Raw genomic sequence first — 17,802 nt, forward strand, 5'->3', positions numbered from 1 at the left:
CATCTGGAAAAAATAACTTGAATACCCTAATATCTTATGCCAGAATAAGTCTCAGAAGGAGCAAAGAAATAAATATGAATAATGAAACCTCAGAAGTACCATAATATCTGGTTTGAGTTGGTGTCAAATTAAAATTAAAAAACAAACAAAAAAGAAGGACCATAATAAAATGGGGATTTTAAAAAATGAAGTTGTGACAGACGAATATGACCTAAAACCCAAAGCAAGAAAAGAAAAGCTTATTTAATTTGACAACAACAAAAATAAAATTTTTCATAGTAAAAACTATAATGACCAAAATCAGAAGACAACTGACAAACTGAAACAAAATTTCTGCAACTCAGATCATAGTTTAAGAGCTAACTTGTATAACAGAGCTCTTACCAAATTGATGAGTGCTGTATCAATAACCTAATAGAAAAAAACTGGCCCAAGATATGAACGATTCACAGAAGAGGAAATATTAATACAGATAGCCCTTAAATGTATGAAATGATGCTTAATTCACTCACAGTAATAGAAACACATCTTTGGGTGGTTGCTAAAATTCGGGCAAGCAGTAAAATGATTAATTTTACTACATTTTGATCCTTGTCCTTTTAATATTCTATATGATCAAATGTGAAGAATACATAAAGCCATTCTGCTACATGCCGAGGTACTATGGTTGCTTGGACGAAAAGTACTTGTGCAATTGAATTGCAAGGTGAACAAGCCTCTTTTTTGAAGAAACACCATTTTTATCGAAAAAAACCCCTGATCAATTATGATTATTCAGACATGAGTATTTGGCAGGTATTTCCCTGGAAATGAACAAAGTAGGCATGTCACTATGAGGAAAAAAAACAATAGCCAATTGCCAATGATAAAATTTGAGCTTTCAAGGTAAAATTAAAACTTTGGGAAACTAGTATCTGTCACCATGAGCTTCCCAATACTTAAAGACTTTTCTGGCAAGATCAGAGGCAATGTTAACAAATGCTATTTTTTGACTTTATATAATGAAATATGTCAACATTTAGAAAATCTGCATGAGTCAGTGAACCAACATTTTCCCAAAGACCAATGCATGATGTTACAAAATCATGCATGGGTAGAAGATCCATTCAAAGCACGAGAGAGGCCAATAGATTTTAATGTAACAGAGTACAAAAAGTTCACTAATGTGAATATTCAGATTTCCATTGTTAACTAATCGTTAAGAAACTACCACTTAGGTAATTTGGGTGTAATATCGAAGAGGAAAATCCACAAATATCCGAATAGGTTATTAAAATCTTCCTCCCTCTTCCAACCACATATCTGTGCTCACACAGATTTTCTACACATAACATGCTTCAACCAAAGCAACAAACACATTGTGACATGGAACATGGAGAAGACTTACGCAGAGCAGATATGAAAACTGAATTATCTTCTATTAAGACAGATACTAAAGAAACTTGCAAAAATGTAAAAACAATGCCACTCTTCTCACTGAATTTTTTCATTGTGAAAAATATAACTATTTTTCATAAGAATGTTAATTAATGGGTTTGTTATTTTTTAAATTAATAAATGTTTCTAAATTTTTTCTGTTTTAATTTCTTTCTTTTTTTTTCTTTTCTTTTTTTTTTTTTTGAGACAGAGTCTCACTGTGTTGCCCGGGCTAGAGTGCCGTGGCGTCATCCTAGCTCACAGCAACCTCAAACTCCTGGGCTCAAGCGATCCTCCTGCCTCAGCCTCCCGAGTAGCTGGGACTACAGGCATGCGCCACCATGCCCGGCTAATTTTTTCTTTCTATTTTTAGTAGAGATGGGGTCTCGCTCTTGCTCAGGCTGGTTTCGAACTCCTGAGCTCAAACAATCCGCCCGCCTCAGCCTCCCAGACAACTAGGATTACAGGCGTGAGCCACCGCGCCCGGCCTGTTTTAATTTCTAATATGGCAAGTATTAATAGATATAGCCCATATAAGCAAAAGATCCTTGTAGTCTTCAATAATTTTTATGCATGTAATGAGTTCCTAAGACCAAAAAGTTTGAGAATTGCTTACTCAAATTATTAATCGCCCAACTGAACCCAGAAAAATAGATATCAAGGCACATCAATTACCACTGAATAAATCAATAAAGTATGTAGTTACCAGGCAATAAAGCATTCATTCTACCTAATCTTTAAGGCACACATAACCACACTACTATATAAACTTTTCCAGACTATCAATAAAAAGCCCCCAAATTTGTTTCTATGATGCCAGTACAACTTCAATACATATACGCACACATACACATCTTTTTAAAAACCTCATTTATTATACACTTCGTAAAGAGATATTTATTCCACAAATGCAAGAAAGTCTCAATATTAAGAAATCAATTCACCATATTCATTGATCAAAAAAATCCTATGAACACCTGCTTACTTGTTGAAAAGTCATCTGATAAAATCCTGAGTCATTCCAAAATGAAATCATAAAATTACTGGAAGAAACCATGGTATGATTTTTTAAAATCATCTCAAATTAGTTCTTAGCAATTGGTTTCTTGGTGAGTCCCAATCCAGTGGGGTATAAACATAGAAAAGTCTTATTTTAATTTTAATTACTGGTTTCAACTACATTATGTCAAATCACCCTTTTTCCATCCCTTAATAAAAATCTAGGAAAGAGCCTATTACTTTCTGGTAACTTCCGGTTATTAAAACTCAGTCCAGTTCAGTTTAAAACTCTAAAGTGATATCCAGCCCAAACCCTTCCCCTCTATCACTGGTTACACTTGCGGCTTGAGTAAAGGGACCATACAATTTAAAATAGAAGTTGGAACACTCTTGAGTGAAAAATGGGCACTAGTAATAACAATAGCGCCTTGGCCGTAGACTGAGGCTATCCGGGCCAAATTGGATAAATAGGCACCCTAGGTTGAAGGACTTGAAACAGGGAGGAGGGGCCTTCCTCTGCTCTGCCAAGCCTCTGCCCTGTGGATTCTAAATCCAGCTACTCTGGCGCTGGGGAGTGGGAGGGAGGGAGAGAGAAGACAGAAGCCATCTGGCACATCCAGCAATATTTTGGTGGTGGAGAGATGCCATTGGCTCTGTTTGATTCCATGCAATAGCCTTCCAAGCTGGGAGATCACCCAGCCGAACACCCTCTTTCACAAACGAGAAACCCGGGACCCGTGTAGATGACACTCCGGTGAGGTGGTGCCTAACGAGTGGCAGCCTGGACTTGGCACGTCCCCACCTCCTCTCCGGCATCCCCACGCTGCACACAGCTCTGCCCTTGCATGTGCCCTTCAGAGCCAGGGCACAGCTGTTAAAGGGGGGCCAAAAAACCTAGGAATTGAGATAAATAATTTTGGAATGTAATGTTTTAAAAGTCAAAAGCAAAACAAAATAAGACAAACAAAATATCATAATTCTAAATGAAGCATCAGTATTACTTTCCTTTGCTTCCATCTCTAGTAGCCAGAGTGCACTGAGCTTAGATGTCTACTGTTCATCTCAGACTGACACATCTGAAACAGGTCTCCCAGGTTGCCTCCCTCCACCTGCTCCTTCCGCAGGCCTCTGCATGTCTGAGTGTCCTGGTTCATCAGGCTCAAATCCAAGAGTAATTTTTTTTTTTTACTTTTTTGAGACAGGGTCTTGCTCTGTCACCCGGGCTAGAGTGCAGTGGCATTGTCATAACTCACTGCAAGCTCAGACTTATGAGCTCAAGCAATCCTCCTGCCTCGGCCTCCCCATAGCTGAGACTCCAGGCGTGTGCCACCACACCCAGCTCACTTTTCTATTTTTTTGTAGAGATGGGATCTCACTCTTGCTCAGGCTGGTCTTGAACTCCTGGCCTTAAGCAATCCTTCCACCTTGGCCTCCCAGAGTGCTAGGATAACAGGCGTGAGCCACCACACCCCGCCCCAAGAGTCATTCTTGATTCCTCCCTTTTCCTCACTACCCACGTGCAACCCATCAGCAAGGCATATATTAGAAGAATATTCTTCCATGCTGTTTCCATTCTCCAATTGTCCGCATCTCCAAGGCTACCACTTTTGTACATACCACCAAGATTATCCCTTACCTAAATCACTCCAGTAAGCCTCCTACCTTTTTGTTTTCACTCTTGTCCTCCTATAGTTCGTCTCCTTAAAACATAAATCAGATCACATCCCTCCTCTGCCAAAAGTCCTTCAAAGTGTGCTGGATAGAACAGTGTCCCCCCAGTGATATGTCCAAGTCCTCACATCCAATACCTACGACTCTTCGGAAACAGGATCTTTGCAGATGTAATTAAGTTGAGACTCTTGAGGCGAGATCATCCTGGATTTAAGGTGGGCCCTAAATCCAATGGCTGGTGTCCTTACAAAGAGGGAGAGTTGACACAGAGACACAGGGACAAGGCTGCGTGAGGACGGAGGCAGAGCAATGACTGTACAAGCCATGGGGTGCCAAGCATTGCCAGCAGCCAGCAGAAGCCAGGAGACAGGTGTGAGACGGATTCTCCCCCAGAGTCTTCAGAAGGAACCAACCCTGCCAATGCCTCCATTGGGGATTTCCGGCCTCCAGAACTGGGAGGGGGCCGTGATCAAGGGATCACGTATGTGGCAATTTTTACAGTAGCCCTAGGAAACTAATACAAGCAGCTTCCTGTTGCACTTAGAGCAAGACCCAAGCTCCTAATCCTGCTTTACAAGGTACTACATTGCGTGGCTCCTGACCTCTCCCTTTCTCCGTCTCCTCTCCACCCCTCGCTCGCTAGCTGTGTTGAAGGGCATCAGCCTTCTCCGTTCCTCAAACACAGCAGGCCTTACTCCCACCCCAGGGACTGGGCAGTCACTGTCCCTCTCGACTAAGATGCTCTTCCCCCGATTATGATGTGGCTGGTTTCTTCTTGCTATTCCACCCTTTGCTCAAATGCCTCCTGCAGCATAGACATGTGTTATTGTCTGTGGTTACACAGCTGAAAAAGCCAGATACTCGCTATCCCAGCCCCCTTGCAGCGCTGCCCTGACCACACGAGGTAAGGCCAGCTGTGGACATAAAGCAGCAGGCAGCTACGCAGAACGCCCTCTGGAGAGCGTGGTGACCACAGCAGCAGACAGGCCCAGTTTCCAGTGGCAGCAGAGGCCATGGTTTCAGCATAGTGTCTGGTGGCCGTCGTGCAGCACAGCTGGGGTCAGAAGAGCCTCTTGCCACACTAAGGCTCAGCCCTGTATCACTATGGGGCATTGTCCCTGCGGTGCGCTAAGGCCAGTTCCCAGCCGGGCTACATACCCATTTTACTGCATCTTAATCTGCCTAAAGTGACCCCGAGGAGTTTCAGCAGCTGGCACCCTTGACCCCCCAGCCTCGGCCAGGCAGCCTTGTTCTGCCCATTTATCCTGTGTCGTTTCCTTCACAGAATTTATCGCTGTCCTAAATTGTTACTTGCTTCACAGCTAGTTATCTGTCTCTTCGCACTATAATGCACATTCCCCAGGGCAGTAGTGAATGTCTTGTTTTCCAGCCTATTCCCAGTGCCTGGCCTCAGTGCCAGTTCTTAAGTATCTGTGAAAGTAACAGCCTTTTAAAAAGAACTAGAAAAAAACAGTCAGTAAACTTTAAGTGGGTTTCAAATGACTGAGAAGTTAACAGTGGAGAATCTTTCAAATTACAGGTTTGGCTTTAAAGAACTTTAACGCAGGTGCTGAAACTACACTGAGGTCACCCCTCGGCATATCACGCAGTCACCGGAGAGGAGCAAGCTGGAGGACGGCTCTGCCCCTCCTGTTTCTGAGGAAGGGCAGCCTCCGCACCGCTGGCAGGCGAACACGTTTCTGGAAGGCATGGAGAAGCAGCTCGGAAGGGCGAGCGCGGATCACGCCGTCAGCCTGCAGTTCTGTGTCCACTGCATCAACACTGGCAAGGCTGTTCAGTGCTGTCTAATCACGCGTCACCCCAGGCGGCCGTTTTGAGACTCCCAGATGACCATCACACAGTAGTCCCTTTTATTTACCGCTTTGCTTTCTGCTGTCAACCATGGTCTGAAAATATTAAATGGAAAATTCCAGAAATAAAAAATTAATAAGTTTAAAACTACATGCCGTTCTAAATAGTGTGATAAAATCTTGCACCGTTCTGCCCAGGATGCAAATCCTCCCTCTTCCCAGCATCTCCACGCTGTACATGCTGCCCACACGTTGGTCACTGAGTGGCCATCTCGGTTATCAGATCATCCGTGGCAGGATCGCAGTCCTTGTGTCCAGGGAACCCTTATTTTACTTAATAATGGCCCCAAAGCCAAGGGTTGTAATGGTGGCCATTCAGATATGCTAAAGAGAAGCTGTTTATCTCTTACTGTGCCTAGTTGATAGATTAGACTTTATCGCAGGTCTGCATGCATAGGAAAAAACACGGCGTATACAGAGTTCAGCACTGCCTTCAGTTTCAGGCATCCACTGAGGGTCTTAACTTAACCTCTTGGATAACGGGGGACTACTGTAATCTGATTTTATTGGCATAAAAATGTTGCATATACACGACGTATTTGTTATCTATCGATGAATAATAAATTAGCACAAATTTAGCAGCCAACGCATTTATCATCTCACAGTTTCTGTGAATCAGGAATCCAGGCCCGGCTCAGGAGGGTCCTCTGCTTCCAAGTGTCTAGTCGGGGCAACAGCCAAGGTGTTGGCCAGTTCTGGGCTCTCTCTCAACTGAGGCGGGGTCTGCCCCCAAAGTCACGTGGTTGTCAGCAGAACTTCAGTTCTTTTTAGGCCACTGGGCCGAGAGCCTCAGCTCCTTGCTGCCAGGCCTCAAGCCGCCCCCGCTCCCTTGCCACGTGGGCTTCTCCACGGGGCAGCACCCAACACGGCAGCTTGCATCATCACGACCACCCAGGGAGGGAGTCTGTCGGCAAGACAGAGGCAGAATCTTATTTAATTTATTCATGGAAGTGACATCCCAGTACTGTTTCCAAACTCCAGCGTTTGGAAGCAAGTCACAGGTTGCCACACTCAGAGGAGGGTTTTGAACAGCAGAGGCGGGCAACACGGCAGAATCAGTCTGTGGGGACAGCCATCGTGTCCAATCTTGTCATAAAGGAAGGCAAATGGTAGAAATATTTTCTAAAAAGTCATATTAATTCTATACAAACCTAGGAAAAGTGACCGATCACACATCTGATCACACACACTGATAACACATCCCTGGCTCCCCTGCGTGACGTCAGGATCACAAAGTGTGGCAGCGGAAATCCTCTGCGGGTCACTGCTGGGGCTAGGAAATGGCACTACGTGACGCAAGCAGACCAGCGACTTTTCAGGTTGTTTGCAGGCTGGGGGACCGGAGGAGGGATGAAGGGGCGCGTGTGAGGCCTAGGGGCAGGACAGTCAGCTCCCAGCCCGCAGAGAATTCTGTGAGCTGTGCAGTTACACATCACTGAATATTACCAATCTAACCATGTTCCATAGGACTCATTCTCAGTAAGCAGACCCTATTGTGTCCCTAGTTCTGTTCCTTCACTCACATTAGTGAAACAGTTTTAATGAGCAAATCGAGTTAACTGGCCTTGGGTATCTACTGAACCTCAAATGAAGGAATGAGAATTTTAAAATGGGCATTCTACCTTATAATGGACACGATAGTAGCTCAGTAAAATTTATGACCTTAACTATAGTGAAATATATAAAGCCCTTCTATGCCGTGTTATTTAACACAACAGGATTTTCCATCTCTCAGACACACTAGCACTACTAATGAGAAAGGTGAGCGCTAACTGTATTGGTAACACAGCGCAGTGGCTAAGAGTGCAGGCTCTAGAGCTAGACTGCGGCCTTGAGCAGTCACCTAACCTCAGCTTCCTCATAAATGGATGTGCATGGCAGCACTTACATCCTGAGGTTGATGCGAGGATCACATGGACTGGTATTAATACAGACGGAGCACTCCCACGGTGCTGGCCGCTCTCCTACGCCGAGCACTCTTCTAAATCCTCACATGTAATCCCAGGAAGCCACAGGAATTGTCCTAGAGTCCACTCCCCTTCCAGTACAACACGGGTCACCGCAGCAGAAAGTTTTAAACTCTGGTTTTTATTCTTAAATTTCAGACTAAAGAAGCTTAACAAAATAATTTTATTGAGATCAGAAATTCTTCAGATAAAATACAGTAGTTCCCCCTTACCCATGAGAGATAGTGGCAAGACCCCCATTGGATGCCTGAAAGCTTGGGTAGTGCCGAACCCAATAGACACTATGTGTTTCCTGTACATACATACCTCTGATAAAATTTAATTCATAAGTTAGGCACAGGAAGAGATTAACAGCAATAAATAACAATAAAAAGCAGAATTATAAAAATATACTATATGTGAATGTGGTCTCTCTCTCTCTCCTCAAAAAACCTTTTTGTACTGTGCTGCATGCAACTGAAACCTAGGAAAGCAAAACCTCGGATTAGTGGGCACTACTTTTTGTGTCTAAACGGACTCATCCACGTTATTCATTTGACAATTTACCTTTTTAATTTTATCCATATACACATGTGTACCACGGATTAAGTAGTTTTTCATCACTGTAAATTTCCTTCTAGAAGAAGATGACACTGTCATTGCAGCAAAAGACCAGTAGATGGCTGTCCACAGACCCACACAAATACCTGCAGTACAAGTCTTGACAAGATAATTTTAAAAGAACTACAAACATTAGTAAAGAAAGGCTATGGATAGAGACTATGAACACACCAATTTCATGGTTGTATTAGGAATATTTTTAAACTTAAAATGAAATTCAGGCCGGGCGCGATGGCTCATGCCTGTAATCCTAGCACTTTGGGAAGCCGAGGCGGGAGGATCACTTGAGCTCAGGACTTCGAGACAGCCTGAACAAGAGCAAGACCCCGTCTCTACTAAAATAGAAAAAATTAGCCAGGTGTGGTGGCGTTCACCTGTAGTCCCAGCTACTCGGGAGGCTGAGGCAAGTAGATTGCTTGAGCCCAAGAGTTTGAAGTTGCTGTGAGTTGGGCTGAGGCCACGACACTCTAGCCCAGGCAACTGAGTGAGACTTTGTCTCAAAAAAAAAAAAAAAGAAATTCAATTTTTTTCACACTAAAATCCTTATTACACTGCAGGAGGAAGTATCTATTTGGGTACAATCTTCCCAGAGGGCAACTTATTTAATACCTAAGTATTTAAAATATGCTTAGTCTTTGATTAAGCTATCAAAGGAAAGTATATTTAGTAATTGATCTAAGGCAATAAGGATGAGCTAAAAGATTCATCCACAACAGTGGTTCTCAACCAGGGCTGATTCAAATGTCCCAGGGGACATTTGACACTATCTAAAGACATGTTTGATTGTCACGAATGGCGGGGAAGAGTTGCTACTGGCATCTAGTGAGTAGAGGCCAGAGATGTTGCTAAACATTCTACAGTGCACAGGACAGTCCCCCAAAACAAAGAATGGCCCAAAACGTCAATTGTGCTGAGATCGAGAGACCCCGACCTACATATTTACCTCACTCTATTGCTTATAAGAGTGAAAAATGGGAAAAGAAACCTAAATGTCTGAAAACAGAAGACTGATTCAACAAATATTCAATTCGTGATAACACAGCCATTAAAAGGCATGTTGCAGAAGTATATTTACTATGATAAAATATTCTGCAAATAAAGCAGGTGACCAAACTGTACATAGGATACAAGCCCCCCTTTTTTTTTAATACATACTTGAAAGTGTAAACAGTGCTTATCTCTGAATGGTGAAATTATGTATTTTCTTCTTATATTTTGCCCATTGTTAGTTTTTACTTTTTCTCCCATATCTCATGTCAAATATTAAATGGAACATTTTAAATGGAAATTGGGGGCCACAATAGCTGCTAATTTTCAAGAGAAAAATACAACAAAATGTTTAAAACTATAATAAAACTAATAAACTTTAAAATAGTGATTTTTTTCCCCCACATCTCCCAACCTCCCTCCACACTTCCCCCCACCCCTGGTAACTAGCATTCTGCTCTCTGCTTCCGTGAGTTTGACGTTTTCAGATTCCACATGTAAGTGAGGTCACACAGTATTTGTCTTTCTGTGCCTGCCTTCTTTCACTTACCTCATGTCCTCCAGGTTTATCCGTGTTGTTGCAGGCTTTTCTTCTTTTATAAGGCTTAATACTATACATTGTGTGTATGTGTGTGTATCACACTTTCTTTATCCATTCATCTACTGACGGACACGTGGGTTGTTTCCACACCTTAGCTACTGTCAACAGTGCTGCAATAAACATGGGCGTGCACCTATCTCCTTGATTTACTGATTTCACTTCCTTTGGGTTTATACTCAGGAGTGGGATTGCTGGTGGTTCTATTTTTAATTTTTTGAGGAACCTCCAAACTGATTTCCAAAAGAATATTATGCTTTTTATTACATTTATCTAATAGTATCTTAACCAGCTGTTTCCTTAGTTCCAGTCACATCGGCCATTTTTCCCATCCGTGCTGGGCCATATTTTGCTTTTATCTATACTGAAATTCCTTTTTTTCTGGCCAAGAAGGTTAACTTGTTCACCAGTTTCTCAAGTACTTAAAGCATAAGCAAGTCTAAGAAAAGATGTACCAGCTTTGTTATTGAAAAAAATTACATTGGATGTCCCAGTGAAATTCCTTCCTCGAATTTCTGGTCGTCTCTGAGCAGGAGCGAGACATGAAGGCTGCGGTTCGCCGTCTGCAGGGTGCGCGCGCTCGTCTGGGACACGCGGCGGAGGCCGAGCGCGCCCCGGGGAGCTGGGCGGTTGCACCTACAGCCGCACCAAGTGAAAGCCGGAAGTTACGAAGTCTCGTTTACGTTACAGCCAGTACAACAAGATTGCGGGTGTTCACATTTTCTGCTGCAAATTCTACTAGTAGAGCATTTGCGGGCGATGGATTACATTAAAAAACATAACTGAACTGAAATTATCCAAATTTTAACATTTCAATTAATTATTTATTTTTTTTATTTTTTGAGACAGAGTCTCACTTTGTTGCCCAGGCTAGAGTGCTGTGGCGTCAGCCTAGCTCACAGCAACCTCAAACTCCTGGGCTCAAGCAATCCTACTGCCTCAGCCTCCCGAGTAGCTGGGACTACAGGCATGCGCCACCATGCCCGGCTAATTTTTTTTATTTTTAGTTGTCCGATTAATTTCTTTCTATTTTTAGTAGAGACGGGTCTCGCTCTTGCTCAGGCTGGTTTCGAACTCCTGAGCTCAAACAATCCGCCCGCCTCGGCCTTCCAGAGTGCTAGGATTACAGGCGTGAGACACCGCGCCCGGCCTCAATTAATTATTAAATGGCAGCAACCCGGTATATATTGTGGGCCAAAGAAAGCCAGTTATTAGCCATGTTCCGATTATCGCCAAATATTAATAGTTACAGGTATAATTTCCTCTCAAGGGACGGAAAAGAAAGGCTCAAGAAAGAGCCCTGGTTGGAGGAGTCAGAGCTCTGTCCCTCACCAGTTCAGTCTATCTAAGCAAATAACTTTCGGCTCAGAGCTTCAGCTGCAAAGTTACGTAAGGTGATGTACCCCTCCTTCTGCCCTGGACCAGCGCCACCTCGCCGATTTCGCGGTGCTGGGCCCCGCCGCCATCTCCAGGTGTGAGGGTGCTCGCGACGCGCTCTCTGCCGGCTGCGGCGTCAGTGGACCACTTTTGGGTTTTCCGCTGTACTTTGTCGCATATTTGATTATGAACAGATGTTCAGTATTAAGAAGTATATCTTCTTAATATTCCTTTATCCGACAGAGGGGAGATGAGGTTTTAGGACTGGGTAGCTAACCGGGTCCCCGGCTGGGCCACAAGGTACAACACGCTCCTACCCAGGACCGTGCGCGCAGCGTGGCTTTTTTGCCCTCACTTTCCCGTAGAGAGGAAAAGCCAAGTTCATGTCCTTTCCGGAAATGGATGTAGATGCTTCAGCCGGCGGGGAAGCCAGATGCTGAAATATCACAAAGGGACATCGCAGGTTATGAAAAATAACTGCCCACTAATTTTAAAGTAGCATGTCCAGCTTATCAGAACCATTTCTCCCAATACTCACGTCGGTTAAACACAGAAAAGTTACCAACTTGCTCAGAGAACAACCAGTGACTTGGTTTGTATGGGAAGCAAAATTTGCACTTTACCAGGGCGAGGGGTAGGTGCACCAGACAGAGGAGTTTCTCAGGCTTCAGTCTCTTCCGTCACCTCTGCGCTGCCGGGGACCCTAACCCTCGGGACTGACTCCGCCATACCGACAGGGGGCGCCCGCGGCCGCGCCTTTTCCGCCAACTCCATGGGTGTTCCCGCTCGGCCTTGCGCGACCGCCCTAGAGCCCGTGGGGCAGTTCCTTTTCCGGGGCGTGTGGGACCCGGATGAGAGTGTGGTTATATAAGCGCTTCTCAGGCTGCACGCCTTTCTTTTCGAGGAAGACGCGACCGCGGGTGCGGCGGGGGCGTGTTGTGCCCGCTTCTGCTCCTGACTCACCGCTGTTCGCTCTTGGCGAGGAACAAGTCGGTCAGGAAGCCGCGCCGCAGCCATGGTGAGGCTCAGGGCGCCCGAGGGGCCCGAGCTCGTGCTGTTCTGGAGCGGATGCCCGGGTGGAGGGAGGTGGTGAGAGGACGAGCTGTTTCGCTTACCGGGTAAAGGGGTTCCTACAGTGGTGGGGGGACCCAGGAAGCTTCGTCAGGAATCCTATCTCCAGAGGTGACAGACGATTTTTGGCTTACTGTTCTGTTTTGCTTTTTTTTTTTTTTGCCTAATAACAGGCTTTTAAAGATACCGGAAAAACACCCGTGGAGCCGGAGGTGGCGATTCACCGAATAAGAATTACCCTAACGAGCCGCAACGTGAAGTCCTTGGAAAAGGGTTAGTACAATAGTTTTAAGTGGAAGCGTCGGACGAAAAGCGATGAGCTTGATTTGTTACTGTACACGGTTGACACGAAGTAAAGTGAGAAGTAGCTAGCCTGAAAAGATAAGTAAAAACGGCCTGAAGTTATTTTCATTGTGCTTTTTAAACAGAACTGGCGATGAGGAGATAACTACTGTGTTGAATTATAGTGAGAGTTTTATACGCTATTCTGAGCCAGCAGAAATTGAAATTTCTCAGGGTGATTTTTGTTTAGAATGAACTGAAAAGTGCTTTTGTTTCCCTGTAGTGTGTGCTGACTTGATCAGAGGCGCAAAGGAAAAGAACCTCAAAGTGAAAGGACCAGTTCGGATGCCCACCAAGGTAAAATAAATCAGAGGAGCAGGAAGGGGTGGGGTAGGGGTTGTTTTGGGTGGTTTTTCGTTCCTTGGGAATCAGCCCGCATTGTATCGTGCAGTACATTCATGTAAGTTCCTGCTTTTCCAAAATAACCAGGTCACAGTCAGCTTAGCACTGCCGGCAACAAAATCATATAACTACCCTGGCTTCAAAGACAAAGATAGGGTGATACCTGTTAATACTTCATTCCCTTTAATACTGTAGAAGTCAAACATCACAAAATAAAATCTCTAAAATCAGGTGTCTTTTACAATCCAATGTGAAGGCATACTATTTATGTTAAAATTAGTATGAGGAGAATAAAAAGAGTTTCAAAGTTCTCTAAAATTTCCCCCAATGTCATCTTTCTCTTGTGACTGCTGTTGGCACATTCAGCTTCAATGCCTTGTGAAGGGAAGGACAGAGGAAAGCAGGGGGTCATTTAGCTCTAAAACTCATGGTTTTCAGGCTACTTTTGTAAAAATTGCTTAATCCAAAATTCTAAGAAGAGTTAATATGTGAATAAGAATGGCAATATATTAAGCACCCGAGAAAAATTCCTTCAGTCACTGATGGGAAATTCAAGCTGTGGCTTTCTGAATTTTCCATTTCACAAAAATGTGTGGTCTGGTGCTTGGTAGTCATAAGGGTGGTGTCCTAGCAGGGTGAAAACGAACCTGGCATTTTAAATTCATGACCTCTGAAAACCTAATTTTAAGAGGAATACCGAGTATAAACCTCTTGAAGTATTTCAAAGTAAAGATTTTCCAGATGTTCTAGGTATAAGTGTAAAATCATAAACTCTTGGTTTCCTTTGTCTTTTGTTGCAGACTTTGAGAATCACTACAAGAAAAACTCCTTGTGGTGAAGGTTCTAAGACTTGGGACCGTTTCCAGATGAGAATCCACAAGCGACTCATTGACTTGCATAGTCCTTCTGAGATTGTTAAGCAGATTACTTCTATCAGTATTGAGCCAGGAGTGGAGGTTGAAGTCACTATTGCAGATGCTTAAGTCAACTGCTTTAATAAATTGATTACCGGTTGTTAACTTTTGTTGACTTTTATTCAGAATGCTGACAGATTTGGGGGTATAAAGATGTGCTATGAAATTTATTCCACTGTTAAAGTGGAACTCAAAATTACATGTATATTCTACAGCAGGAGTCTGTCCTGTTAACATTATACTACTAAGAGGCCACTAAACTAGTTAATTCTTTGTTTAAATCACTTGAAAATTCATTTCCATTAACTGAAGCATGTCAAACAGGCCAAATTCATTTAGCCAAACCCCTGTCGACAGAAATTATTTCATTGGTAAGCTGTGTAAACCTTACTGGATGTTATTTATTTTCTTGGGTACAGTGATGTGCATACTACTCTAGTACCCCAGAGACTGGCTTTGAAAATTAAATTTGCCCAATGTCCTAGTGCTTTTTAGCATGGCTGGGATTTGAACAGGTTCTCCAGACCAGAATCCATTCTCTTAATGTTCCATTGAGATATTTGTGGTTTTGGTATTAAAATTTATTATCAAGCAATTATCCTTACATATTTAATTTGGAGATTTCCAGAAATATTTCTTAGGAAAATATATGTGTTTTTACAAATTGTAAAATTGTCTTCAGAAAATTTTTGCTATTTTTAATAGGATTACAGTTAGTGGCATAATTCATGCTTTTTCTTTGCATGTGGGCCAAAGCCTAGGCCTTGAGTCTGGACTATTTTGTCCATCCCCATGACTTCAGTCACTATGTTCGAATTGACCTGTGGACGTTCAGCTGAAATTTCTGTATACAACCAATTGCATACTAAACACCTGCACCCCGCAGAGCTCAAAGTTGACACGTGTAAAATGAAATTAACCTTTTCCTCCTAGAAACCCTCTTCTATGTACTCTCGTGGTCCACTGTGTAGCTACATTTGGTTGCCCAACATGCAGTTCCTGGTGATTATACCTTTATTTCTCTTGAGATCTCTCAAAACCAGATTTTGAAATATCAGGGATTTGAGTGGAACTTAGCTGGAGTGAATTATCAATTTTTCTTTAAAAACTAGCTTGGCAAACAGTAAAGACACTAAATAAACTCTTGGGAAGATTTACACAGTATGTCTGTAGTTAAGTTTCTAAAGCTAGCAATGACCTGTGTTGTTTCATAGGAAAGAATTCTCAAGGGCTAGGGATCAAGCCTACAAATCTGTTCTCTAGCCCAATTTAAGCATTCTCTACATGAGGGAGCTGTTGAGGTAACAGTTAACAAGGTCATTTTAAAGCTAAGTACCTGGGAATGTGCAGCTCCCTATATAGAAGTAACTACAGGCCTGTATTAATGATGTCACTATATTATACAACAGAAGTCTTTGGGACACACTCAGTATCCTGAGAACTGGTTGAGAAAAGATCTTAATTTGATGAAAACATTAAAGCCACTTATGACCAAAGAACAAATGCTGTGAAAAATCTTAAGTAAATCAGAAGGTATTGAAAAAACAGCTTCATGGCTTTCATGCAGTTGTCAACTTAAGCAATTGTATTTCACAAGTAGGTGACAAAGTTGAATTAAAGCTATAGGTAATTGAGAGACTGTAATATGACTAAGCAATTAAAATTTGGGGGACTGATCTTCAATTCCTCAGACATTTACAAGTATTTACTTGGAAGTAAAACCCCTGCAGGGCCTTTGAATATGAATAAGGGACTGTGGATAGATTAAATAGTGGTAATAATGCCAACAAAAAGTTATAGGCCATCTTGTATTGGTGGGGAATTAGAAGATGTTGAAAATGGGAGACTCACCAGTCCTTACCTCGTTCTCTGGATTCACAGAGTACAGCTTCAGGTTTAGAAATGTAAGCTAGCAGTAACCAAGAGAATAGGAGCCACCATGGCTGTTCATTGCTGGGTCAGGTTTCTGCACCTGACATCCCTAGAGTGCCTATGTGTATGTTCTGTGGTTACAAGATGAACAGGCAAGAGGGTGTAGAAATGGAAATCCCTGGCCATGCAGTCAGACAGGTGGCTCCAAAATTAGTTACTTGGATATAGGAGCCTGATCAAGTTACTTGGCTTCTTGGAGCCTCACTTATGTGCCACATGAGGATACCAATAGCATCTCAAATGCATATATGGATGTTGTTCACTGTCTCTTGGAGACACCAAACCAAGACTGGCTTGCTAAGGGCATGGATTTCTTGCACTGGGATATCGATTCCAATAGAATGTGGTGCACTAGCTGGCTACAGTCTTCCCTCAATATCTGTGGGGAGTTAGTTCCAGGCCCTCCCTCATACCAAAATCCTTGGAAGCTCAAGTCCCTAATGCAAAGTGGTATATTTGCGTATAACCTATGCACATCTTCCTGTATGCTTTAAATTGTCTCTCGATTACTTAAAATACCTAATACAATGTAAGTGGTATGTAAATAGTTGTTACACTGTATTGTTTAGGGAGTAACAACAAGGAAAAAAAGTCTACGTGTTCAGTACAGATGCAATTTATTTTTTCAAATATTTTTGACCTGCAGTTGGTTGAATTCACAGTTGTGGAACCCGGGAATACAGAGGTCTGACTACTTAAAAGGACACTTTGAGAAGTGTATGTGAATACACTTGCCCAGGGACTTGTCCTGTCTAACTGCATCCTCTTTCACCAAAGTGACCAGGTGTAACTGGAGAACCTGGCAAAAGCTAGTTTTATCTTGAAAGTAAGGGTAATAAATAGCATATTTCACTTTCATAGCAAATTAAACTCTTAGAACCAGAGAACCACATTCTTCTATACATTTTGTTCTGTAAACTATTTATTTACTTATTTTTGCTTTACATGTTGTGATTATCTTTCTTCATTAATTAAAAAGAACCCACTCCAAAGGTGTTAATACTTTATTCTTCAGAACTTTTTATGTACATGTCAGTATATAATATATAGTCCATATATTTAGCTAGCTAGCTATATAAAAATCTGAATCTTTTTAAAAACAATACAAATGAGACAATACTAAACATTGTTCTGTAAATTATTTTTGTCATGAATTATGTATCTGGGAAATGTTTCTATATCTGCACATACAGATCTACCTCATTCTTTTCAGTGAATATTACATTATATGAATATACCATAATTTTTTAAACCAGATTCCTCTTAATAGACTTTTAGATATTTACAGGGTTTTTGCTATTAAATACACTTTTTCAATAAATATGGTTTAGGTATTGTCTTTGCTCGCTTGTACAACTATATAGGATATATTCTGAATTTTGGTTACATTACAGATATGTGTATGTAGTGGCTAATATAAAAAGAATTAGTTATTTAAGAACATTTGTTAAGCATTTACTATGTGTGCATGAATTAATGTTTTTCTAGGATAGTTTAAAGAGAAATAGGTATTTTCAGTCATAGAATATGGGAAATTTTAATTTTAAGAAACACGGCCAAATTGATGCCCTCAAACGATGTGCCCATTTATAGTCCTCCCAGTAGTGGGAGTGCAATAACATCTATCCGATGGACAAAAAAAATCTCGTCTCAATTTGTCCCTTCTGGTACTCCCATTGTTTGCATGATCTTCTGAAGGTCGTGTGTGTCTCATA

General features: G+C 42.3%; 1 protein-coding gene across 1 annotated transcript; it reads left to right on the top strand.

Moving 5' to 3' along the window:
• Positions 1 to 12,309: 12,309 nt before the first annotated feature.
• RPS20 (ribosomal protein S20) lies at positions 12,310 to 14,260 on the top strand. Its single transcript, XM_012661418.1, has 4 exons — positions 12,310 to 12,504; positions 12,731 to 12,830; positions 13,123 to 13,196; positions 14,042 to 14,260. The coding sequence occupies exons 1-4, from the start codon at positions 12,502 to 12,504 to the stop codon at positions 14,222 to 14,224; spliced, it is 360 nt and encodes a 119-aa protein (XP_012516872.1). The 5' UTR covers positions 12,310 to 12,501; the 3' UTR covers positions 14,225 to 14,260.
• The last annotated feature ends 3,542 nt before the right edge of the window (positions 14,261 to 17,802 follow it).

The sequence above is a fragment of the Propithecus coquereli genome, unplaced genomic scaffold, assembly GCF_000956105.1.
Source record: "Propithecus coquereli isolate 6110/MARCELLA unplaced genomic scaffold, Pcoq_1.0 Scaffold71, whole genome shotgun sequence".
In the NCBI taxonomy this organism is placed as follows: domain Eukaryota; kingdom Metazoa; phylum Chordata; class Mammalia; order Primates; family Indriidae; genus Propithecus; species Propithecus coquereli.

Coding starts and splice junctions, on each gene's coding strand:
- RPS20 (XM_012661418.1), top strand. Junction 12,831..13,122: donor CGTGAAGTCCTTGGAAAAGG/GTTAGTACAATA, acceptor GTTTCCCTGTAG/TGTGTGCTGACTTGATCAGA. Junction 13,197..14,041: donor CAGTTCGGATGCCCACCAAG/GTAAAATAAATC, acceptor CTTTTGTTGCAG/ACTTTGAGAATCACTACAAG.